The sequence below is a fragment of the Ctenopharyngodon idella genome, chromosome 7 (genome assembly GCF_019924925.1).
Source record: "Ctenopharyngodon idella isolate HZGC_01 chromosome 7, HZGC01, whole genome shotgun sequence".
NCBI classification, from domain to species: domain Eukaryota; kingdom Metazoa; phylum Chordata; class Actinopteri; order Cypriniformes; family Xenocyprididae; genus Ctenopharyngodon; species Ctenopharyngodon idella.
In genome coordinates this window covers 16,830,666-16,856,008 of record NC_067226.1, presented here as the reverse complement: position 1 = coordinate 16,856,008, position 25,343 = coordinate 16,830,666, and the positions used below count along the sequence as shown (strand labels likewise).

Sequence of the window (25,343 nt, the reverse complement as noted above, 5' to 3'; positions counted from 1 at the left end):
AAAAATAAATAAGAGCAATGTAAAGACGAAATATTTATTTTTCACTTTTTAAAAAGTTTTATCAAATATATTCATGAGGATAAAAAAGCAACACCATTTAAAGGCATTTAAATATACAAAGTCAAATAATAACAGTTGTAACAATATGAATCACGACATACATCATCAGACTTCTCGGCGGTAAACACAGCATATTGCTTTGTCATGCGAGTATCATTAAGATACAATTTTACTTTAATACTTGATGAAAAAAAATGCCTTGTACAGTACAGTCTTCGATACTGAATTATTTTCAATTATTTTTTTTCTTTCACTTAATATACATGCACCAATCACAGCTAAGCTAAAATAGAAGCACACAAACATTACATTGCTTAAAAACTTTAAAGTACTAAAAGACTAATAATGCAAATTACTTGTAATTTTGTAACAAATGCTTAATTCAGTGTCAGACTATCAGTGAGACTTCTTCCTGAAGATCATAATACTACGCTGCATTTAAAGAAACATTTTTCTTAATCCATACTAGTCTTACAGGGGAATGGTTTCATGTCATCATTTGCAAATATACCCCCTTAAAACGACTATTCACTTATCAAATCCTGTATGTTCAGTGCTTTCAGAAGCATTTAATTCTTCTTAATAGTTGTACAGGCGCTGAGTGGGCTGTTTGAAGTAGCCGTAATGGCGCTCGGAAGGTGAATAGCGTGTTCTTGCGAGGTTTTGCCTGTTGAGGGCGCCGCGGGTCAGCTTTTTGTGCTCATTATAGACTCTGGCACGCTGCACTGAGAGCAGAATGGTGCTGCAGGGCAAGGGGCTGCCCCATGCTGCTAACCGCCAAGAAACGTGGCGTCTGATTGGCACAGGCCTAAAGGGGTAGATTGACACCACAAGCCAACATAACCACAGTTAACAACATGGAAATATAGGTTACATATCCGTGCGACATCAACAGACGTGTTTTCTTCATATTTTTTTTGAAAATTAAAAAATTATAATCTTACAAAAAATAAATGCTAAAATCAGTTTCCACCAAAATATGAAGCAGCAAACATTTTTAACATTATAATGATAATAAATGTTTTTAAACAGCAAATCAGCATTTAGAATGATTTCTGAAGGATCATGTGACACTGAAGACTAGAAATGATGCTGAAAATTCAACTTCACCATCACATGAATAAATTATATTTTAATATATATTAAAATAAAAAATGGTTATTTTAAATTGTAATAATATTTTACAATATTACTATTTTTACTGTATTTTTGATCCAATAAATGCAGCCTTGTTGAGCATAAGAGACTTCTTTCAAAAGCATTACCAATCTAATCAACTATTAAACACCTAACATGCCATTTTAAGTTGCTTAAATAATGAATATTATCTCTATTCTAGCTGAATAAATTATTCTAGCTGAAAATGTGTAATTGTCTTTAAACTTACCTAGCCATGTCCTCTGTTTCTTCATCCGAACCAAGGTCCCCCTGATGTGGCCTCATCTGGTATACAGACATGCTGGGGTGCTCAATTAACAGGTTCTCAAGAATGTTTGTGTCAGCTGAGCCAAGTGACTGATTCTCTGCACAGGAAGCATAAATTACTTCAAGTCAACAACATTACTAATTATCCAATTAGGCATAATTCAGAGCAGAGTCGACACTTAAATTCACAGGACATTTTTTTTTATTCCTATTCTTCCACAGGCCCAATGAGTAAGCTATACAATAATGGATACTGAGACAGATTAGGGGCAGATTAAGGTCTACAGGCCTCAATAAGGCAGTGATTGAAAGCACTCAATGGTGTTGGGCATTGTCAGAATAACAGTACCTGTACTTGACAAGCGGCAGTTTAGAAAACGAGCGCTCCCTACTAGCATTGGTGTTTGCTGTTGTGCCGTGAGTTTGCAACTGACATAGGGAGGGGTGGTGTAACATTAATCCGTTATGCTCGCTGTGTGCTTGACAATTGCCTGTCATTTTAAAACCTCCATCCAGTAACACTAGTAATTACTAGTACTGTACAAATAGATTAATCAGAAAATATTTGCAAAAACCATGATCACGTGAGCTCCTAGGCTACAGCCTAAGTTAGCCTCTAATACACCTCTGGTGGTCACACAGGGGTGTTTGCCACAAAGATGATATCTCAGTAGCCTCAACCTCAGACGTCACGTCCATGGACCACTGACGCATATGGCACACTTAACTGGAAACACTTCAGGATTTTTGAAGTCGTCATTTCAACAGGATGAATTCAACAGGATGTCTGGGGTTCTTTAACGGTCTGCCTGGATACAAATGCCATGACTCCAAACCCCCTCGTGGAAGAAGAACGCCGTTGTGTTTACAACTGTAACAATGAGCGCTTACCAGGATCAACTAAACGCTGGATTTTCAAAAGCATATGAAGTTAGAGACTTCATTGTTGTAAACAATGTTCTTGAATGAATAATTTATTAGATGCACGCTGGTCTGTTATTGTAGGGACATCTTTACATTTTCACGCCCCTAAACATGACGCAGAACAAAACGAACTGTGACTGGTTGCATTACATGTCAGTCAAATGTACTCTTGGGCGGTCCTTGGCCAATGAAAGCTGCTATGGAGTCCAGACCTTCTGCCGTCAGTCTGAAGGTCTGGCTACGCGAGACTAATATCTCAGTAACTATGGCCTGGTTTCACAGACAGTGCTTAGATTAAGCTAGGATTAGACCTTAGTTCAATTAGGACATTTAAGTAGCTGTTTATAAAACATTACTGGTGTGCATATTAAGGCAAAACAATGGCACTGATATATTTTAAATATAAAAATTAAGTTTGAACCACTGTAGTCATGTTGACTATTTTAACTGTTTTTACTACTTTTCTGGACTTTGAATGACAGTAATTACGTTGCTTTCTATGGAAGATAAAAAAAAAACTCTGGGATTTCATCAAAAATATCTTAATTTGTGTTCCGAAGATGAACGAAGGTCTTACGGGTGTGGAACGACATGAGGGTGAGTAATTACTGACAAAAATTTCATTTTGGGGTGAACTAACCCTTTAAAACAGCTCAAACATGCATTTTAGTCTGGGACGATGCTTAAGCCTTGTCTGTGAAACTGGGGGCATAAGTTTTAACATCAGAATTACACGTGTGGTTTCTCTATCAGTGAAATTTTTAAGAAAATTTCTATACAGTTTTGCTATAGCTGTTGGATAAACAACTGAACACAATAAAACCACACTAACATACATTCAAGATAGTTTGGTTGATTTTAACTGAAATGATACAGGTTTATATAACTTATGTATTACAATATGTCTTGACTAATGGTTTGATATTTTGTATGTTAACTTTTGCATTTTTTATTAATTGTTTTACGGTTTTATTTTTGCCAAACATTTCAAATAAGCTGAAATAATGGCATATTAAGTTTTGACAGATTGCCCCATACAGTGCGACAACATGCCATGCTTTTATGGTCAGTGAACTGCCCCAGTCTCCCCTATATAGCCACTATAACACACCCAGATGCAAGAAATGGAAGTAATGATTCTCACACTTATGTGATAAGATGTGGTTACTATTTACATTAATAAACCTAAGAATTATTGAACTGTAAAAATCAGTTAACTTTTATCAATAACTGCAGATTATAACCAAAATAACTCACCATGTATTTTTATGATAACCCATTCTCCATCATCGAACTCGAGGAGGTTTGCACAGTTATCAGTTTCTTCTGCAACATCACTGTCCTTCTCTTCTCTTCCCACCAGCTGTGCAAGGATTCTGCTGATCATTTTCTGTTAGGGCTTAGCCAGACTGCTATCTGTTCAAAAATATCAATAAGGAGTTATGTTGCCCTCTAGAGGAATCGACCTCCATTGCAATATTTCCCTTTGCAATTCAAAAGATATTGTAATGAGCATATTTAGCATGCGAATATCTGCTCTTGCTGTTTAAATATAAGTTGTTGATGGGAAGTAATGTGCAGAATGTTTCAGGTGTCACATTAGACACTGTAGCCTTGCGTGACATTAAATATAAGGTCATGTTCTTGATCAGCTAATGCACCTGGCATGTACCAGCTGGTTGAACTGAGACATAGTGTTCCTTTCCACAGATCACTTATTTTTAACATTATCTAGAATGCCTTTCTAATGTTAGCTTTATTTTAGATTAAATTCATATACGAGTCAGATCATCAATAGACTCCTGTACAAGATCAGATATGTGCAGGCATGTCTGCCTACCCTGCTAAAGGCAAATAGCAGGAGGTTTTTTTTGCAAACTGAATTCTGTGAGCCCACTGTACAGATGCAGAACTGACATTTTTACAGGTTTGAATAACCTCCCCTTTACAAAGATAACTTATTTGTATACACACTCCAGATGACTTACTTAAACCAGCATAACATTTCATAAATGGTTAATTGTAGCACCTCTTTAGACCCTTTTAAATACAATTACATTAAATACAAAAGGCTATTTGAAATATTAGTGGTGATGATATTTGTTTTACAGTTCAACTGTTTTTATTTTTAAACTCTTTCCAAAGAAAAGGATTGCTGGTTTATAATGTTTTTTTTTTTTCTTACGATATTACTTTGTTTCTTGATAGTTTTTAAGTTTTTATTAATCATTTCAGTCAAAACTATTTTCAAAACTGTTATGTTTATTTTTGAATATCCTAAAATTATCCCCAATACGTCAGTGAAGTGGGACAGGAAGGGGTGATCAGCTGCAGCCCTGGCCCCTGACCATGTAAAGCATTCTAGACTTGTTTACAGTCAAGTGCTGACTGTACATATCTTTATAGCTACTTAAGTAGTTCACACAACAATAATAAAATTGTTTCTTCGGATTATTGAAGAAATTAATGATATTAAGGACAAAATAATAGCCAAACTGCTTTCGTTTTTGTGTGGCCTAAGCTATACTATTCTCCTTTAAAAAGGGATAAACTAATAAACAGTGTTCAAAATTGAGCGTTTAAATACAAAACAATCAACGTAGCTGAAGTTATCTATACGAAGAAACAAAGCACATTCACAAATTTGACATTTCAGAATGATGCGGTAAAATCTGTACGTTTAGACTTGCCCACCTTATTAGCTGTCAGAAAAGTAGTTTTTGCAGCTTAACTTCTCTGCTTTCTCTAAATTGTGTCGCAGTCGCTCCGGTCTGTGTACAGACTAAACTTGTTTATGTTCTCGAGGCTCCTCCCCCTTGTTCTTGACTGTATTGTACCTGACGTCAACAAGCTCCACCCACTAGGCGGGTCAATGGTATTCGTGCAAGAGGATGTTCTTGTTTACATACTGGAAGTCTCACAGGTGTTCACAGACAGGCTTTCCTATAGCCTACAATACTAAAGAAAAACATTGATCTTCAAAGCCGCAGACGCTGATTGGAAGTCAAATTGACTGACCATGGTGCTGCATAATGCACACTTATACTTACACTATAGACACATTTTCAAAGTCTGTAATTCTTTTTCTTTTGCACTGTCTCAGCTAATAGCCTATAATATCCTGTAAATTAGTGTGAAGTTAAGTACTACAGAGAGCAGTTGTTTCAACCAACTACACTGCAGGGTGTGACTGAAAACATGGACATCTATCTATCTATCTATCTATCTAAAAATATCAGAAAAGACCCACCTTGATAAACATCTCGGCATGATTACAATTTCAAATGAAATTTAGGCTACAGAGTAATCATTTGGATGATCTGCTAACGTTATACAAACCAAAAACTAGCATTTTGGGAATGTTAGATTAACGTTAGAATAATGTTCTGAGAACCAAAAACAAACATTCTGGGAACGTTAGATTAACGTTAGAATAACATTCTGGGAATGTTAGATTAATGTTAGAATAACGTTATGCAAACCAAAAACTAATATTCTGGGAATGTTAGATTAACGTTAGAATAACATTAGAATAATGTTAGAATAACGTTATGCAAACCAAAAACTGACGTTCTGGGAATGTTAGATTAAAGTTAGAATAAAGTTAGAATAATGTTAGAATAACGTTATGCAAACCAAAAACTAATGATCTGGGAATGTTAGAATAACGTTCTGGGAACGTTGGATTAATGTTAGAATAACGTTACACAAACCAAAAACTAACGTTCTGGGAATGTTAGATTAACGTTAGAATAACATTCTGGGAACGTTGGATTAAGGTTAGAATAACGTTACACAAACCAAAAACTAACGTTCTGGGAATGTTAGATTAACGTTAGAATAACGTTCTGGATACGTTAGATTAACATTAGAATAATGTTAGAATAACGTTCTGAGAACATTAGATTAATGTTGAAATAACATTAGAATAACGTTATGCAAAACAAAAACTAACGTTCTGGGAATGTTAGAATAATGTTCTAGGAACGTTGGATTAATGTTAGAATAACATTACACAAACCAAAAACTAACGTTCTGGGAATGTTAGATTAATGTTAGAATAACGTTCTGGGAGCGTTAGATTAATGTTATAATAACGTTATGCAAACCAAAAACTAATGTTCTGGGAATGTTAGATTAACGTTAGAATAACGTTATGCAAACCAAAAACTAACGTTCTGGGATGTTACATTAAAGTTAGAATAACGTTAGAATAATGTTAGAATAACGTTATGCAAACCAAAAACTAACGTTCTGGGAATGTTAGAATAACGTTCTGGGATTGTTGGATTAATGTTAGAATAACGTTACACAAACCAAAAACTAATGTTCTGGGAATGTTAGATTAATGTTAGAATAACGTTCTGGGAACACTGGATTAATGTTAGAATAATGTTACACAAACCAAAAACTAACATTCTGGGAATGTTAGATTAACGTTAGAATAACGTTCTGGGTACATTAGATTAACGTTAGAATAATGTTAGAATAATGTTATTCAAACCAAAAACTAACATTCTGGGAATGTTAGATTAACGTTAGATTAACGTTAGAATAACGTTCTGGGAACGTTAGATTAATGTTAGAATAACGTTATGCAAACCAAAAACTAACGTTTTGGGAATATTAGATTAACGTTAGAATAACGTTAGAATAATGTTAGAATAACGTTATGCAAACCAAAAACTAACGTTCTGGGAATGTTAGATTAACATTAGAATAACGTTAGAATAACGTTATGCAAACCAAAAACTAACATTCTGGGAATGTTAGATTAACGTTAGAATAAGGTTAAAATAATGTTAGAATAACGTTATGCAAACCAAAAACTAACGTTTTGGGAATGTTAGATTAATGTTAGAATAACGTTCTGGGTACATTAGATTAACGTTAGAATAAAGCGGCGGGTGGAGGTGCTTTTGTTGGGGGAATGGTTGGAGGCCCAGCCGGTATAGCTGTTGGTAGGATCATGCCTCTGTTTCCCATGCAATTCATGAACTTTCATCTACTTTCATCATAGGGTGTAGGGTGGTGTTATTATCTTTAATAGAGCAGTTTATATACAGTATCTATCTATCCATCCATCTATCTATCTATCTATACACACACACACACACATCATAAGATTATTTTAATTATTTTAATCCTTTAGCCCTGATATTTTTACATTAAAGTTATAACTTTTTTAGGTTTAACACTATTATTAAGCTTTAAGCTAAGTGGAGCTTTAATGCCTTTACAAACAGAGCTATAAATTAATCATATTCATGAATCTCTTGATATATTACTAGGTGGTACTTTGGGAAGTCTCTTGGGAACTTGGATGACCAGTGGCTATTTCAAACCTCTTCCTGAGATCATCATGGAGCTGCCTCCTAAATATAAGGAGAAACTGTACTCTGATGTCATGGCTGCATTGGGCACTCTGGACTGGACAGACGTCGCTAGCCTCGTTGCTCTGGTTATGGGCAGTGCCACCCTGCAAGAACAAGTGCTTGCTGCTATACTCACTTATGCCACGAAAGAGCTCAAAGCCGAAGTGCAGTATGAAAAATGACCACTAGAGAGTTAATGTCACCAGCCAGTGTTACTAAATACTGGTCCTGTTTGGTTATATTAGATACTCCTGTTGCTTTTACCCATGGTTATATTTCTATATATTTTTATAGCTACTAATGCCATTTAAACAGTATAAAGAAAATGAGCTATTTCTGTGCATAATGCAGGTTATACTCTAATAAAGCACATGTTGTTTCTGTGGCTATATATTCTCTAATAAACATCTCTCATTTCTGGGATGGATTAGTAGTGTTTTATGTTTTATGTTTTTATCGAACTGAAAATCAATTCAACAGATTATGTGAAATAATATATTGTTGGCTATGTTTTTTTTTTTTTTTTTTTAAATCCCCAGCTACATTTTTTTAAAACTACTTTTCATGCCAGGTTAATTTTATGCTCGATAATAGTTTATCAAAAATATCTCTATATATATAGTCTCCACCTGACTAAATTCAGTCAACTAAATTCAAATGATTAAGCGCAGAGACAATAGCTTGTAAAAGCGCGGAAGTGCTTGTAAACAGGCTATATTACACTCATGAATGTGATACCGAAAGTAACTGTGTTAAACTTCTGCTCGAGTTAAACTTCTGCTTGAAAGACGCTCGGGTAAGAACTGTAAAACCTTGTTTAGTAAAATCAGAGATGCAGTTTATCAAGTAGACCCACTGATGATTTTTTAAATTACAATTCGTCGATCTTATTTTCTCAAACATGAAAAGTGGCGAGGCCTCAAAAAACGCTAAATGATTAAAGATTTGTGTGTGTCAGTGGCCGTTTTTCCTCTTCCTTTATACATGTGTGCATCGTTGTTTATTTCAATTTTCAGCACGTCAAAATGACAAATCAAAAAGATGATATTATGAAACTTTGCTGTGAAATCTCCGCAAATAAGAAGATAAAAGCAGCATTCAAAAGCTCAGCGAAAGGAGCTGCAGTTGCTGGTGGAGGTGCTTTTGTAGGAGGTCTGATCGGAGGTCCAGCTGGTATAGCTCTTGGTACGTTCATCTTTTTTTTTTTTTTGCAATCCACAAACGTCTAGTTAACTTATTAACCACAAGATGGTGCTATAGTATAATTTTATTTATTTATATTGATTAAAGGTGCTGCTTTGGGGGGTGCGCTGGGAGGATGGATGACAAGTGGCCAGTTCAAACCACTTCCTGAGATCATCATGGAGCTGGCTCCTACACAGCAGGAGAAACTGTACTCTGATATCATGACCGTAGTGGGTACACTGAAATGGACTGACCTTGCTAACTTAATTGCTCAAGTTAATGGGAATGCCTCTCTACATGAGCAGGTTCTGGCTGCTATACTCAGTTATACTAAAACCCAGCTCAAAGCTGAAGTGCGGTATGAAGATTGACCATAGGGTGAATTTCACTTTATTTAGTTACCCTTTTAAGTTAATTATTAATAAACTAATGACTGTTGGCATTTTGTTAGCAATAGTATGCTTAAGTTGGCTAGTTCAAAATATCTTCTGATGTCAGAGACTATAAGATGGGATAATGTGAGAGACCAAGAATGGTTAAAACACTGGGCTATTTGTAACAGAACTAGTTCCAGTGTTTACATTCTTTATGTCACATGTGAAATTTTAATAAAACACTATAAAGGATGTCACTATGGCAAAGTAGAACTTGCAAAAATATTATAGGCCCAGTCCATGTTTTGGTCAGACAGTTTACATTTTTGACAAATGTCATATTATAGGCTACTAACACACAATACGCAATCACATAAATAAATACACACATAACCATGTAGATCATTTATTAAAGTTGTCACAATGCAAAATGTATAATTTTGGTGTCATTGCATGTTGAATGGACATAAATGTATAATAAAATATGGTGATTGTGTACATGTGAATATCTTTTTATCCCAAGCCAAATAGGTGCAAAATATGGAAACATAGAAAACGGGAAAATTCCATAAAAAATCAGATCAGACAGTGCTTAATATTTGTTTCTTTTGGCCTATTAATACAAATGTTCACAACTATACTAACTCCGATAATATAGGCTATGACAGTGGAAAACCAATGTAATCAAAATCAGTTTATGATCTCTTGAATAGACTGATAGTTGTAATAGGTGGTGGGTGGATTTTTGTTAAAATGTGAGATATACTGTAAACTACAAAACAACATATAGAAACACCAGCCAGAATGTACCATTAAGGTGCACAATTCCTAAAATAATCCATTCTGAGCAAAAACAAACAAGAAAGATTAGATGAAGTCTAACATTTGTTCAATCTGTAATTTTTTAGAACATTTAACATGACATTTCCCCCCATATTCCCCATTTAAATGCTAAATGTCTTTCATTGCCTGCAACCTTATTGAGGATAAGTGGTTTGGGGAATGGATGGATTGATGTATAGATACATCATGGCAACACATGATTTTTATACTTTACAAACTGTTTATTGTATCCCCTAACCCTAAACCTACCCATTACAGAAAACTTTCCATAGCCTATTTTTATTTTTTTCTATTCTGTCCAACAGGTGGGCCTATTGCTGGTTGTTTTGCCAATTGTATTAAGTTGAAGTGATGCTCCTAGGTAAATTAAAAGTATTATGAAAATTCCCCTTTGGAATTATTAGGTTCTATCTGCATTCTAAGCAGTTTTGAGATATTGAGCTTCAAATTTTTTGCATTCCATATACATTACATATAGCAATGTGTTGACATGCATGAGAAAGTTACATTTAATGCTTTCTATGACATCTATTTCATATTTTGTTCAAGTGTGCAGACGTAGTCGTTTTTTTCAGAAAACCAATATGACTCATGTAAAATTCTGTACTACTTACATTACTGCATGCATAAGTTTCAGAAACCCACTTTAAAAATGACAGAAAAGCGAATACCAGTCAAATAATAGATCATCGCTAAGACATGGCATTGACCATTTCATGGTCTATTTATTAAGATTCTTAATGATTTTCAGTACATTTAACATAGATAGGCTATAGCAAGTTATTGACAACATTATTTCTATTATACTTCATTTTTCTGAACATGTACACGGGTTCTGTCTCACATACAGACGCGCGTGCGAGCCTTTGAAAGTATTTGGCTGCAGAAAGATGTGTTCGGCGTGTGCACTGCGCACTATCTAGTGGACTTTTGTTTTCAAGCACTCAATTCACTCTCGCATGGGCTGTTGTACAGTACACACGCTGTCCGTGCCATCACAAAAATTGGGCTGCACGTGGACGGGGAGTGCGGACGTCCGCGAACCCTCCTAATGACGAAAATTTCGCGATGCGGACGGTGCGCGGACGACCGAAGTATACTTTGGGGTTAAGCCCGTAATAGCGGGCCCCCAATCCGCCCTGGCCCATATGCACGTGCATACCCTGCATGCCCAGACGCTACGCCACTGATCGTAACATCGTAACTGCCATATTGCTAAATCTACATGATTTTTCATATCAACAGAAAGATATACCGGGATAACCTTCTTTTGAGACTCCCTTGCGCGGTCAGTTAATGATATGCTTGATGTGATTGGTTAACGTAGTTTGTGACGTCACATACACCAGCGATTTCAAACCGCGGGTTTGAGACTGTCTTTGGTTTACTGCAGTTTTAAAGAGAAAATACTCAGTAATGGTGTTGACTTATGAATTTGCGCATGGTTTGTCTTAAAGCATATTAAAAACACAACATTAAAAACTTGATTTTCACCACAGGGGGACTTTAAGTTTGAAATAGGTTTTAGTTTAGTAGTTTTAAAAGGAAGGAAGGAAGGAAGGAAGGAAGGAAGGAAGATAGATAGATAGATAGATAGATAGATAGATAGATAGATAGATAGATAGATAGATACTTGTTTTCTAAATAAAAAGCCCAAAATGTACACACACAAAAAAAATCACATAATGTAAATAAGTGTCAAAATGTAGGCTATAATATGCATATCACTAATTAAAGGGACAGGACACAGCAGCGGAGCAGAGAGTGTATGATGTCACTCGATGTCACTTTCACTTTCTCAATCTTAAAGTAACGTCAACAGAAGAAACAGAGGTAATGCCTAAAAGTTTTATGAAATCTGTATAATGTGGTTTACAACACTTGCCTGTTAAATATTCTCAAAAGCAGATGTATGCCAAGAAAATGTACAGATTTTATGTAAATTGTTTAGCTTTATCACTTTTTAACTACGGCAGTTGTAGTTACAGGCTGTTTGTTTGATACAAACCATAGTTTATATAGGGCTACGACACTCTGAGCAGTTTTAAATCTTCCTAAATTTGAGAATAGACAGCTCTTTGATAAAAGTTTCTCCTCCCCAGGCAGTGTTTTTGAACACAACACAATGAAGCGTCAAATAGACGATATAATGGGGCTCTGCTGTAAGATATCAGAGAGCAGGCAGATTAAAGCAGCAATACAACACTCAGCCCAAGGAGCTGCTGCCGCGGGCGGAGGGGCTTTTTTAGGGGGGCTACTCGGAGGTCCACCCGGTATATTTATCGGTATGTATTGGCTTGTGTGTTTGATTTCTTGTCATCCACAATCTTTGACCTACTGCATTTCTTAACCACAGGGTGGTGGTATAATATCATTTATAAACAACTGTGTTTCTCTGAAGTTACCTTTGTTGCTGGGTTTACTAAACCGTTATTTCAGCGTTAAATAAAATAAAATATAAACGAAACTTAAACTTATTTTACTTCAGCTAGTTAAGTCAATATTTCTCATTTTTATTTAGTTTAACTTTATGTACTAAAATAAAGTAATAACCCAACTTAGCTGTTCTTAATTCACTGTAAACCATGACTTTCTCGGGGCTTATTGCTTTTGTAAAAACGGTTAGTCCATAAAAATATATATTTTAATATTCACCCGTGCACATTTGTAGTGTAGGTTTAAATTTTAAATCAAAACAGAAAACGTAAAGATAAAAGTTGATTCAAATTATTAGCTAAAAACTTTAACAGCATCTTAGTGATACCTTTTTGTAATAATAGCCTATCTAAACACATAGTTGAAAGATTAATAAAGTTTGATTAAAGCATGTACAAAAAAAAAAAAGGTAGTGTGATCAACTTAAAATTTCAAGTGAAGAAAACAGAGCGAGAGTTGATTTTATTAGTTAATAATTATGGATGGTTCATTCATTTAGTGAACACAGTGCATCTTTAGCATCTCCTACTTGATCTTCTATTGTCTTTTGTAGGTGGTGCTCTGGGAGGTGCTGTGGGATGGTGGATGACTAATGACAAATTCCAGCCTCTCCCTCAGATCATAATGGAGATGTCTCCTCAACAGAAGAAGAAACTGTACTCTGAGGTCATGGCAGTACTGGGCAATCTGGATTGGGTTGACCTGGCTCAACTCATTTTTCTAGTAATGGGTAATTCCTCCCTGCAGATGCGAGTGCTTACTACTTTAATCTCTTTTGCCACAAACGAGCTTGGAGCCAAAGTGCAGTATGGACAAAATTAGTGGGTTAATGTTACCTGCTTAGTCTAAGCCAAGTTTGTCTACAGTACCTGGAGCTTTTTTAGTTTAGCCTAGCTGCTGTTTCTGAAATCTGTGTTTTTACTTTTATTTTTTCCTTATTATAAACATGCTCGTAGGTGTTATTGCATTGTTCTGTTTTAATATTTTAATCCAGTTTAGAGTTTTACTGTAAATCTTAAAATGTTTAAAATACTCAAATAAATTGAGTAAATTGCTTCTGAGTAATTAAACGGTAATCTTTTCCAACATGTGAAATCAAGGCCACCTGATGAACTACTATAGTACAGTTTAAAGAATTTTGTTGCAAACCTGTATGACTTCCTTCTGTGGAACATGAAAGAATATATTTTTGAACAATGTTGGGAAGCAAACAGTTTTATTTACCATTGATTTGCATTGTATGGACAGAAAACACTGAGCCATTTCATTAAATATATATTTTTTGTGTTCTGAAGAAGTAAGAAAGTCATTTGGAATGACATGAGAGTAAGTAAATGATGAAAGTTTTTTTTTATTTTATTTTATTTTTTATTTTTTGGTGAACAATCTTTTAGTAGATTTACCTTTTAGATCTGTTGTTTCGCTAATCATTTCAAAATTAATTTCCTAAAAACATGGGGAAGTTATGACTTGAATCAGAGTCAGCATTTTCGTTATCATTTAAAATCTATTTATTTGCTATGTATTAGCATTGGTATATAGAATTCGGTTGAACCGAGCAGGGTCTACCTAAGAGAACAGTAATCACTATAACAGTGACTTAAATGACTCTAGTCTTTATTGATTCAATAACAGATATTTACACAACTATGTTCACAAAAATGGTGAAATAGTTAAATGTTATTTTAAGGCTACACCCTGTGCAATATGTAACACTAATTGTAACGTACTTAACACAGCGTTCTTTCATAACTGTAGGAATAACCCATTTACACTACTCTTTTTAAGAACTTTATTTTTCCATTTGTTTTTACCTGGTACCTCATATACACTACCAGTCAAGTGTGTGTCTGGCAAGATCAATTTGTTTACTATGTATTATAGAGAATTTGGTTGAACCGAGCAGGGTCTATGCTAGGAGAACACTAATCACTATAACAGCGACTTTTGTTTTTAGTTACAGTGACTTTGTGTTGTATAATGTTACGAAAAAAAAAAATCTATTTCAAATAAATGCTATTCTTTTAGACTCTGAATCCTGAAAAAAGTATTATGATTTCACTATATTACTTTTTAAAAGTATTTTTTTTTTTTTTTTTTTTTTTGTAACATAAACCCCCAGTTTCACAAGGCTTAAGCTAGTCTCAGACTAAAATGCATGTTTGAGTTGTTTTAACTGAAAGCAACTTGTACTGACATATCTTAAAATATGTCACTGCCATTGTTTTGTCTCAAGATGCACACCTGTAATGTTTTTTCCAAGTGTACGTTTATAAAAGATACTTAAATATCCTAATTGAACTAAGGCCTAATCCTGGCTTAGGCTAAGCCTTGTCTGTGAAACTGGGCCAATAAATGTCTTTACTGTCACTTTTGATCAATTTAATGGATCATTGCTGAATAAAAGTTTTTATTATTATTTTTTAATCGTACTGATCCCAAACCTTGGTATATTTTTTTATTTTTTACCATGGTAAAAAAAATGCTAATAATTTATCTCATTACAACATTTCTTTGAAAGTGAGAAGAGGTTAGACATTGAACCACAGTATCTCACTCTCTCTGTACTGTGCTCTATAGCAGTTTGCTGGAGAGCAGCAGACCTGTGCTATTCTTAGAATACCACACTCACACACCATGAAAACTAACAGACTTAAAAGGCGAAAACCACACTACAAATATAAGTACAAACAAATCAAATTAATTACTTTAAACAGTGCAAAGAAGAAAGCAGTGAAACCCTCAGTGTTGACTGTCATTTGGCAGCAAATATATGTGTTATTTTTAGAGGGTCGATACAGTGGTTGTATAACATCAGTTGGTTGCCAAGAAAAATGCAGCTACTTCCTCATATTAAGGTGTGTATGCATTCACTGTCTGTCATCTAAAGTGCTGAGCGTAAATGAGTACACCCCCTTTGAAAAGTATGTAATGTAAGTAATGCCATCAATGAAATGCAGCTCCCCGACACCAGCAGCACTCATGCAGCCCCACATAAGAACACTGCCGCCACCACCATGTTTCACTGTAGGCACCATGCATTTTTCTTTGTATTCCTCACCTTTGCGACGCCATACAGTTTTGAAGCCATCAGTTCCAAAAACATTTATCTTGGTCTCATCACTCCAGAGTATAGAGTCCCAGTAGTCTTCATCTTTGTCAGCATGGGCCCTGGCAAACTCTAGGCGGGCTTTTTTGTGCCTGGGCTTTAAGAGAGGCTTCTTTCGTGAATGGCACCCATGCATGCCATTCCTCTGCAGACCTGGACGTCTCTGTGAGATGATTGCAGTTCCATCTTTTTTAAATTTTTGTACCACTTTTGCTACAGTATTCTGACTGTTAAGTAAAGCTTTGTTGATCTTCTTGTAGCCTTCACCTTTCTGGTGTAAAGAAATTATTTTCTTTCTCAGGTCATTTCTCTTCCATGTGGTGCCATTGCTGACAGCATGAAATGAGAAGGGGTTTTAACACCCTTTTATAGTCAACTGTCTGCTGGACACCTGTGTAATGAATAATTAGACTCACCTGTGGTTGAATTCTTGTTAAATTAGACATTTGTAGTCTAAAATTTAGCTTTGCTCCAGAGACTTTCTGTGGGGTGTACTCATTTTTGCATCACTCTAATTTGAGTAAAACTGAAAATTTTGTTCTCTAAGTTATATTATTAACCTCACTTTCATGTTATAAGTTAAACAGATGTTATATAAAACGTAGTCTTGTCAACATTTTGGAAATTGTAAACTGTAAATACAACAACATTGAATTTTTCAGGCACAACATGAAAAGACAGCAGACATGAAAAGACACATTAAATCCATCTACAAATGCACTCAATGACGACCGTACCTTAAAAAAATAGTTCACAAAAAAATTAAAATTCTGTCAAGTTTACTCACCCTCATGTCATTTCAAACCTGAATGACTTACTTTCTTCTGTGGACATTTTTAGAAATGTCTTAGTTTTATTTTTTAAATTTATCTTCATTCAGTGGAAGTAAACATTCCTCAAAATATTTACATTCCTTTGTGTTCCATAAAACAAAGAATGTCATACAGGTTTGGAACAACATGAGGGTGAGTAAATGATGACAGAATCTTTCTTTTGGGTGAATCTCTTTAAGACCAACAAAACATTCTAAATGTATTTTTTTTAACACTGTTTTTTAAGTTCAAGTTTTGACCAATGTCCCACACACAACAATATACAAAGTGGTAGGCATTTTGCGATTCTGTATGTCACAGCATTCAATTATGAAGCTTGTACTATTAAGGATAAAATTTGACATTATAATTCTTTTTGTTTTTTTCAATTTCAATACAGTTCATAATATCATTACTATCCTATCTTGAGCTCGATTGCTCCTGTCTGCCTCGCTGCTGAGTGGTTTGCATCTGTAGCTCCGTATAGCTTTGTTTTGAATCTTTATTTACTATAATTCATTGTTGTTTATATTGCTAAATATAACTTACTCATCACCATATATCTGATATTGTCTAATATTGCACATATCACATTAATCTGACATCGCCAGCTTTTAACCTAAATTGCTAGCACAACGTGTTAGCATTTCGCTAGCCTGTTAACTTGTCATCCTTGCTTACCGTCTTTTTTTCTCTTGTGCTCTCCTTTTTCTATAAGTCCATCAAACTACTGTGGTAAGCCGGAATCAGTCAAAAAACATGGTGAGTCATCATAGCCACTATAGTCACATGTTTGCTGGGAGCCAGAGCACCTGACATCAAAGGAAATTTTAAAAGTGCTAGCTAATGCTAATTGTTAATACTTTAAGATTATTATTCATGTTGGCACTAATGATGTCCGACTTTACCAGGTCGGAGATCACTAAAATTAACATTAAAGAGGTGTGTGAACTCGCAAGTACGATGTCAGACACTGTAATTTGCTCTGGCCCCCTCCCTGTTTGTCGGAGTGATGAGATACTTAGCAGACTGTCCTCACTCAATGGCTGGCAGTCTAAGTGGTGTTCACAGAATAATATAGGGTTCATAGACAATTGGAAATGTTTTTGGGGCAGACCTGACCTGATGAAAAGAGATGGTATTCATACCTCCTGGGACGGTGCTGCTATTCTCTCTATATGGCAGATATTCTTAGAGCTCAAACATGACAAACTGGGGCCCAGGTCAGGAAGCAGATAGACTGGTTAAACCACCCGTCTGCTAGCTGTCTCATGTCACAGAAGTCAGATACAGCCAAAACAAACTTTGCTACATTATTTTCCTGTTCTCCTGAAACAATCTACATTGTAAAAAGTGCTATATGAATAAAGGTGACTTGACTTGATATTTATAGTAACACTTATTGTGCATTTAATGTTGTGCCTGTCCTACCGCCCTTTGTCAAGTCAAGTCACTTTTATTTATATAGCATATACAATACAGATTGTTTCTAAGCAGCTTCACAATGATAACAGGAAAATAATGATCAATGATACAAACAATTCAATTCTGCTGTAATGCATCACTGAAAAAAGGCAATCATGTCATTATTCTGTTGAACTCAGTTCAGTGTTGACTGTAAATTTCATCAATTTTGAAAAGGGTTCAGTTCTGCTATAAGCATCTCTACTGAAGACAGTCTTTTTTGTAATGCAAACTTGCAAAGAAATGGAGCTTGTAGTAAGAACTTTTCTTTGAACTTTAGAATTAACTTTGCTTCACTAGTTCCCGGAATCAAGCTCTGAGACTGTAAGTAATGTGTTGGAGTTTCTGTACAGTAAAAAAGTGTTTCTTTCGTAATGAGTGGTTCAAGTTGTTTGCATTTGAACAAGGTTTGTGGGTTTCTTGTTCTATTTATATCTGTCCATTGATAGTAAACAACAGTGATGAGTGTGAAAGTTGATCTTACCTACTGAGCTGGTTTTGCTAGTTACGGTGTATTTTTCCACACAGTGTGCCAAAAAGTCTGTCATGGAAATTACTTTGGGCATTTAGCAAAAGGAAAAAAGGTGTTTTTTAAAGAATTGTTTACTCTATTCCTCCCACCAGTGTGTACAGTTCTTATGAGAGCGGAAAACTTTCTCAGCTTGTATGTGCACATTACACTTTAAGAGTAATTGCTTATACAAAATGGCTGTTTTTTTTGTTTTTTGTTTGTTTTGTAAGCCACACAATTTGACTTGTTCTACTAATCGGTTGTTAGTACACTCTAAAAATAGATGGTTCTGTAGAGCATCTTTACTCATATAAAACTTCTATTTATAACTGTATCCTCTCGAAGAAACCTTTTATGCTGAAATGGTTCTTTGGGTTGGGAATTATGCTTCTTGTGAAACATATAAGGAAACGTCACACATTCAAGCAAGAAACAGGCTACACTTTATTTTAGGGTGTCCTTGTTAAAGTGTAATTAAGTACTCAGTAATGTTAATTAACTACATGTACTTAATATAGGATTAGAGTTAGGATAAGATTTTGGTTTAGATGCATGTGATTATGCATAATTTATAGTTATTACTATAGTAACTACATGTAATGTGTAAAAAAGACACTGTAAAATAAATTGCCACCTAGAAACATAACATGGAAGCTAAACAAAACAAAATAATTATATTGTAAACAATAAACCCAAAAAATTACATCTGAATTCAAAATAATGATATCACAACTAAAAATAAAGCAAACCGTGAAAGTTAAGTGATTAACACCATTCACTACTTGCTTTCCACTCACTGATGTCTCTATATATAGATTACAGACATATTATTAAATTATATGATTTATTAATCAATATTTCAGTGTTTCAAAGCAACTTGAGTAGCATTTAGATTTCTGTTTCCCACTTAGAAATGATTAGCTTGATCATTCATGTGCTTTGAATATGTAATTACGATATTTCTATATGAAAAGTCTACATGAAGAGCACATTATTCCTTTTAAATCTGTAACTGTCAAAAAATCTTTTGAAGCACCTCGTAAAATGACTTTAAATTAACTTTTAAATTGTAACTTACCATTTAAACTCTCAAAACTGAGAGAGCTCTTCTAATCCAAAGTCACTGTCAGAACCATGTAAATGATGCAATTCATTAAAGATACATGATCAGTCATGTGACCTGGACTAATATTCTGCAATCATGTCCTGAAAAAAAGATGGCATCTTTAGATTTTTATTGTAATCTCAGTTATCCATCCCACCAGCAGTATGTTGAGTCATTGTCTACTCTGATCCCTACTGTAAATGGATAATCCACCATGGACAATCCAAAAATTAAAAATACTCATTTTCTCACGCTCATTGACTTCCATCAAGCAGGTTTGGTTTCTTAGTTTTTTTTTTTTTTTTAATCATTTAATTATATTGTTCATTATTTAATTATAATAATTTATTAATGTGTTCAGTTAACAAATGCTGCTGGAGCATTGTAATTTTTCTACAATTCCTCAATGTAAAAAGAAAATACTTTACACAAGTCTTGCTATAAGTTTTATTTATACTCTAAATTATATTACACGCTATTCAATTGGTGGCCTCATTTCATGATTTTCTGTTGTGCTATAGCAAATAAATTGGCACTACTTATATTTCCACTAATAATAATTTGGATGATGTCTCATAATCATTCTGTATAGTCTTATCTTTAAAAATGTTACCATATAACAGCTGCACAGTTAAGGGTTAAAGGGTTAGTTCACCCCAAAATGAAAATTCTGTCATTAATTACTCACCCTCATATCGTTTAACACCCGTAAGACCTTCGTTCATCTTCGGAACACAAATGAAGATCTTCTCCATAGACATCTACGCAACTGACACTTTGATGCTTCAAAAAGTTCATATAGAGATCATGAAACTAACCCATATAAATTGAGTCCAAATTTTCTCAAGAGACTTGATCGCTTTATATGGTGAACAGAAGCTGTAAACATTAATCAACTCACACATCGGTTGTGGTAAACAGAAGCTCAAGCATGTTTGCTTGACATGCAAGAACCAATGAGGTTCATTCTCATGTGTTACACAGCACGTTTGAGCTTCCACAAGAGGTTTGTTCTTGCGCATCAAGCAGGTTCGGTTGAGCTTCTGTTTATGTTCACTGATCAATGTTTATATGTGAATAAAAGCCTAAATTAAATCTGTTCATCATATAAAGTGATCAATTCTCTTCAGAAAATTTGAAAAACCAGTCAATTCATACGGATTAGTTTTACGATCTCTTTATGAACTTTTTGAAGCGTCAAAGTAGTATTTGCGTAGCTGTTTATTGAGGGACAGAAAGCTCTTAGATTTCATCAAAAAGATCTTCATTTGTGTTCCGAAGATGAATGAAAGTCTTACGGGATTGGAACAGCATGAGGGTGAGTAATTAATGACAGAATTTTCCCTTGTAGAATTGTATATGAGTGTATATTTTGTAATTTAATGCCAGTGTAATATAATGCAGAGTATAATGTCCATTTATTTTTTAAATGAAAATATAAAAAACCTCAATAAATTAATTAAGTTAGATCTTTTGGATGGTACAGTCATGTGACCTGGACTACAATATTGAAATCACATCCCAAAAAAGGATGTAATGTTTTGTCAATGTCAATCGCAGGTATTCATTCGAGAAGCAGTATGCTGAGTCACCATCCATTATCCCTCCCTTAAACGTTATAGGTCTGCAGTAAGAAGACGTCTTTCTAGTTTCTAGGATGCTTCTATTGAAAATATTGTTTTATGTTTTAATTATTTCTTCGGTTTATAAACAAACATTTACAAAAACTGGTGTGTGTTTGTGTGTTTCCCACCAAGTATTCAATGCAAGTATTTCATAATAATGCTTTTTTTTTATTATATTGATTACAAAATTCACATTGTTTACTTTATACATACGCTATAATACGAAACATTTGTTATACTATGAAAATAGAATATACATTCAAATTTACATACATAAATATAAAAGTGCAAAACAGAAGTAGTAGAAGTGACTCACATACTTTAGTGCAAAATACTTAATAACTGCCGGCATCCGTTCTTTGATCAACAGTAAAATGTTCAATTTCAGCATAGTTCATAATAGTAGTTGCTCACATCATGCTCAGAGTCCAATGATGGGAGGACTCTTGTGCTCGGGCCTTATGTAGCAGTATGGGGAGTAATCCGCTTCCTCCACCTGGTTGTTGAACCACTTGGTGGGCACCTGGTACCCATTCTCATCTTCGAGCTCCTCGTCGCTGGATGTCTCAAACTCAGGTAGCGTTGGTGAGTCCTCTACGGAGTTCTTCTTCCAGTGCTTTACATGTTTTTTCTTCTGTTTCTGCTCCTTTCCGTCTTGAGTGCTGCTCACGCAGTTCCGGCAAACTCTCACTGGTTTGGAGGAGATGTTGGGTAGCAAGGCCCGGTTCTTCGAGCAAGCTTGACATACTATATAACCGCATCTCCGGCAGTGGTGCCTTCTCCGAATGGCAATGTTGAAGCGCTTTGAGCAGCGCATGCAGATGGCTGAAGCCATGTCAGGGATCCAGGTGGCAGCAAACTTCTCTGCATCATTGTCAGTGGGGAGGCCCTTATTTTGCACGTGGAGGGCCCTGCACCTCTCAATGTGCTCCATCCATGCGTTTTTTTCCTCAGGCGAGGCTGCCGACACGTAGAAAGACTTGCGTGGCATGCGGATGAGCCATTGGTTGGCCATGGCCATTCCGTCTTCCAGATCTTCCTGCTGCACCTCCTCCAAAGGAATGATCCTCTGCTTATTGTACCAGCGACCGGGCACCATGATGCTACCATAGACCAAGATGTCGTTGAAGAGGAAGAACATTTTGGATTTGGGTCCACGCCTGCACAGCTTCAACAAGCAGCCCTCTCCCACAAGAAGACGCCCGGGTTTTAAAAGCACCTTTCCAGTGCGGCCGAAAGAGCTCTCCACTGCCCGGATTCGCTCACGGTTCTGAATAGTAAAGGTTGGATGTTCTGCCATTGGTGCTGCCTGTAAAATGTCAAAGTATTGACAAGGTCAAATTAATTTCAATGGACTGCTGGATGAATTTTTTTTTTTTTTTTTTTTTGGGCAGTACTTTCAAATCAACAAATCTTTCAAATATTTAAAAATATTAATCCACAAAGGAGCTACCAAATACCTGATTGTCGTGGAAAGCAGTGAATTAACGTTGGGTAAACAGACGCTGTATCTGTTCGAAGTTCCTTCGTCCTTTGAGCTCCAATAAAAAATGTGATGAAAATACTCCTCTGTGTTCAGCACTACAAGTCACTTCTTTTACTTTGCAGGCTGCTTGAGACAGACCTTTTATATAGTGTCATAAGCTTGTCTTTCCTGTTTGAAAAGGGGAAATTCTAGAACTGCTCAGCAGTGACTCTAATATTTTAGAAGTGTTACCTTCCTTGTTGTTGACTGGCAGAAACTCAGACACATATTCAAAACATACTGACAAAAAATAAAATGTTTTCAATGAATGACGTCAGATTCAAGTCCTGAGCATAATATATGCTGTCACGACATTTTATAGACCTTATGTTCATAAAATAGAATGGAACATTTATGATAATACTGGTATATTTGGTGCTGTGTTTTTTTTGCTCACCTGCATAATTTATTTTACAGTGTATGTGATTAAAAAAAATGCATGCATTAATGCATGTTGTTATTGTTGACTAAAATGAAATCTACTAAAATGGGTTTCATGAACTCTAGACACTGTGTTTCAAATCATCACGCAAGTGACTTTCAGTACAATAAACATTCAGATTTTAGTTTTTCAAAGAAAGTTTGTTTCATTTCTCATCTTTTTAGATGACTGGTATCAATCTCGGACAGGTTTGTTCACGTTTTCCAGGTCTTCTTGGGTAAATGGAAAACCTTCTGAAAGAGGTTGTTCCACATTATTAAGAAAGTCACAGTTCTCGTGCAATATTGGGAGGAAGAAAGATCTTTCTGAAGATGAAAAGCATGAAATGGTGCAATGTCTTGCAAAAGGCATGAAAACAACTAATATCGTGTGAAAACTGAATAGAGACTATCAAATTAACACTTAACATGTCAAAACCAAGAGAAATGACTACATTTTGCATGAGGTTACTGTATAGTTATAGATATAGAAGCCGTTTTCTATATTAAATATAATAAAAATCAAGATCAAAAAATCAAAAACAAAATATGAGAAAAATATCTTAAATATGAAGGAAAAGAGCAAAGCACTAAACTTGGTATTTATCTGTCAAAATTATTTGGCAAAAAAGGCAAACTACATCTACACAATGTAAAAAATGCATTGAAAAAAAAAAAAAAAAACTCATGAAAAAGCTAACACTGACAACTTAATCAGTTAATATTTTGCAATGTGGATTGTTTTATTGCATTATCACATATAAAAATAGACTCCAAGCAACTACACAACATTTACAAAATCTTTAACAAATTTTTAATAATATTTGAATAAAGGGTGATGTCATTTTCCTAGGCCGAACATCACTTTTGGACACTACAGTATGTGAAGACAGATATTATTTTTAATTTTTAAATAATTATGTTTATGAATGTGCTTAAACATGCAGTTCCCATGACAACGTGCAACCTGTAAAAGTGTGGGCTGAACTGTATACAACATTTGTTGTTTATCTGATTAAACAGCATTGGCTCAAATAACAGAGAAATCCATATCTGATTCATTAAGCAAATGTCAAAAAAACAACAGAACTTTGTCCCTTAAACCATTCGGGTGGCACAGCCAGTCTAGCAAGTTTTTTTTCGTGATATATATATATATATATATATTTTTTTTATTTACAGAGAAAAATATGAAGTGTGACTGCAAAGAACAAGCTTGTTATAGGGCACATCTATTTTATACATATAACAACCTGAAATTTTATTTGTTACAATAGGCTACATAATATTTTTTGTAAAAATATAAAATGTGATTTACAGGAAGTGTGCACACTTATGATGCAACATCATGACATCAGAGAAGGACTTATTAAGTGTAAGGAACCTCTTTTCTCATAAAAGACATTGCACATGAGAATGATGAAGCTTCTTGTGTATTTGCAAGAATGGTGACTTTTTCAGGACATGTTTTCAGCTTCCTTTAATTCAAACACTGCTGCCAAAATCTGTACTATGGTCTCAGCACTGAATGCCACATAATCCAGTTTTTTTTTTTTTCTAAGCTAACATATCATTTCATCATTTACTCACCCTCAATTTGTTCTAATGAAGTTCTTTTTTTTTGTCTGAACGCAAAGAAAATATTTTGAAGAATGTGGGTAACCAAACAGTTTCTGGTGTCCATTGACTTCCATAATATTTATTTTTCATACTATGGAAGTCAATGGGGACCACCAACTATTTGGTTACCCACATTCTTCAAAATATCTTCATTTGTGTTCAGCAGAAGAAACTCATACAGGTTTAGAATAACTTGAGCATGAGTGAATGACAAAATTTTCATTTTTTGGATGAACTACGCCTTTAACTGCAAAACCTGTTCTGAGTCTAGTGATGTGGAGATTCCCTGGCATTACCAGAAGAGGCATTGATGAGTCACTTAAAGGAAAAAAACATGACCAAGTCCCCAAGAAGGCCTAGTTTCACAGTCTAGTAGTCACAGAAGGAAAAAAATAAAATAAGTTCCTTGTTTTGTAAGCAGGCAAAGATTACAACATATATACCACTGAAACATAACCACATAACTTCAAAATCACACCAATTCAGTATACACTTTGAACTGGAGATCCTGTGCTCATTCAAGTACACTG

General features: G+C 35.0%; 5 protein-coding genes across 6 annotated transcripts; 3 read left to right on the top strand and 2 right to left on the bottom strand.

Annotated features, from left to right (window-relative positions):
- Positions 1-20: 20 nt before the first annotated feature.
- si:ch211-260e23.9 (uncharacterized protein LOC555795 homolog) lies at positions 21-5,251 on the bottom strand. Its single transcript, XM_051899144.1, has 4 exons — positions 5,104-5,251; positions 3,667-3,825; positions 1,448-1,583; positions 21-868 (listed from the first exon to the last, which is right to left on the bottom strand). Exons 2-4 carry the CDS (start codon positions 3,794-3,796, stop codon positions 640-642), a joined length of 495 nt encoding a protein of 164 aa, XP_051755104.1. The 5' UTR covers positions 3,797-3,825; positions 5,104-5,251; the 3' UTR covers positions 21-639.
- Positions 5,252-7,314: 2,063 nt separating this feature from the next.
- Positions 7,315-8,207, top strand: LOC127515479 (protein C19orf12 homolog). Its single transcript, XM_051899149.1, has 2 exons — positions 7,315-7,370; positions 7,701-8,207. The coding sequence occupies exons 1-2, from the start codon at positions 7,340-7,342 to the stop codon at positions 7,964-7,966; spliced, it is 297 nt and encodes a 98-aa protein (XP_051755109.1). The 5' UTR covers positions 7,315-7,339; the 3' UTR covers positions 7,967-8,207.
- Positions 8,208-8,355: 148 nt separating this feature from the next.
- On the top strand, positions 8,356-9,841 carry LOC127515478 (protein C19orf12 homolog). Its single transcript, XM_051899148.1, has 3 exons — positions 8,356-8,580; positions 8,801-8,969; positions 9,075-9,841. The coding sequence occupies exons 2-3, from the start codon at positions 8,810-8,812 to the stop codon at positions 9,338-9,340; spliced, it is 426 nt and encodes a 141-aa protein (XP_051755108.1). The 5' UTR covers positions 8,356-8,580; positions 8,801-8,809; the 3' UTR covers positions 9,341-9,841.
- Positions 9,842-11,792: 1,951 nt separating this feature from the next.
- Positions 11,793-15,054, top strand: LOC127515477 (protein C19orf12 homolog). 2 transcript variants are annotated; one of them, XM_051899145.1, is made up of 3 exons: positions 11,793-12,019; positions 12,289-12,471; positions 13,176-15,054. In XM_051899145.1, the coding sequence occupies exons 2-3, from the start codon at positions 12,312-12,314 to the stop codon at positions 13,442-13,444; spliced, it is 429 nt and encodes a 142-aa protein (XP_051755105.1). In that variant the 5' UTR covers positions 11,793-12,019; positions 12,289-12,311; the 3' UTR covers positions 13,445-15,054. The 2 variants fall into 2 exon arrangements, with proteins under 2 accessions (XP_051755105.1, XP_051755107.1); XM_051899147.1 differs by having other exon boundaries at positions 11,820-11,952.
- Positions 15,055-16,583: 1,529 nt separating this feature from the next.
- plekhf1 (pleckstrin homology domain containing, family F (with FYVE domain) member 1) lies at positions 16,584-22,873 on the bottom strand. Its single transcript, XM_051899139.1, has 2 exons — positions 22,709-22,873; positions 16,584-22,557 (listed from the first exon to the last, which is right to left on the bottom strand). The coding sequence occupies exon 2, from the start codon at positions 22,546-22,548 to the stop codon at positions 21,670-21,672; it is 879 nt and encodes a 292-aa protein (XP_051755099.1). The 5' UTR covers positions 22,549-22,557; positions 22,709-22,873; the 3' UTR covers positions 16,584-21,669.
- Positions 22,874-25,343: the final 2,470 nt, after the last annotated feature.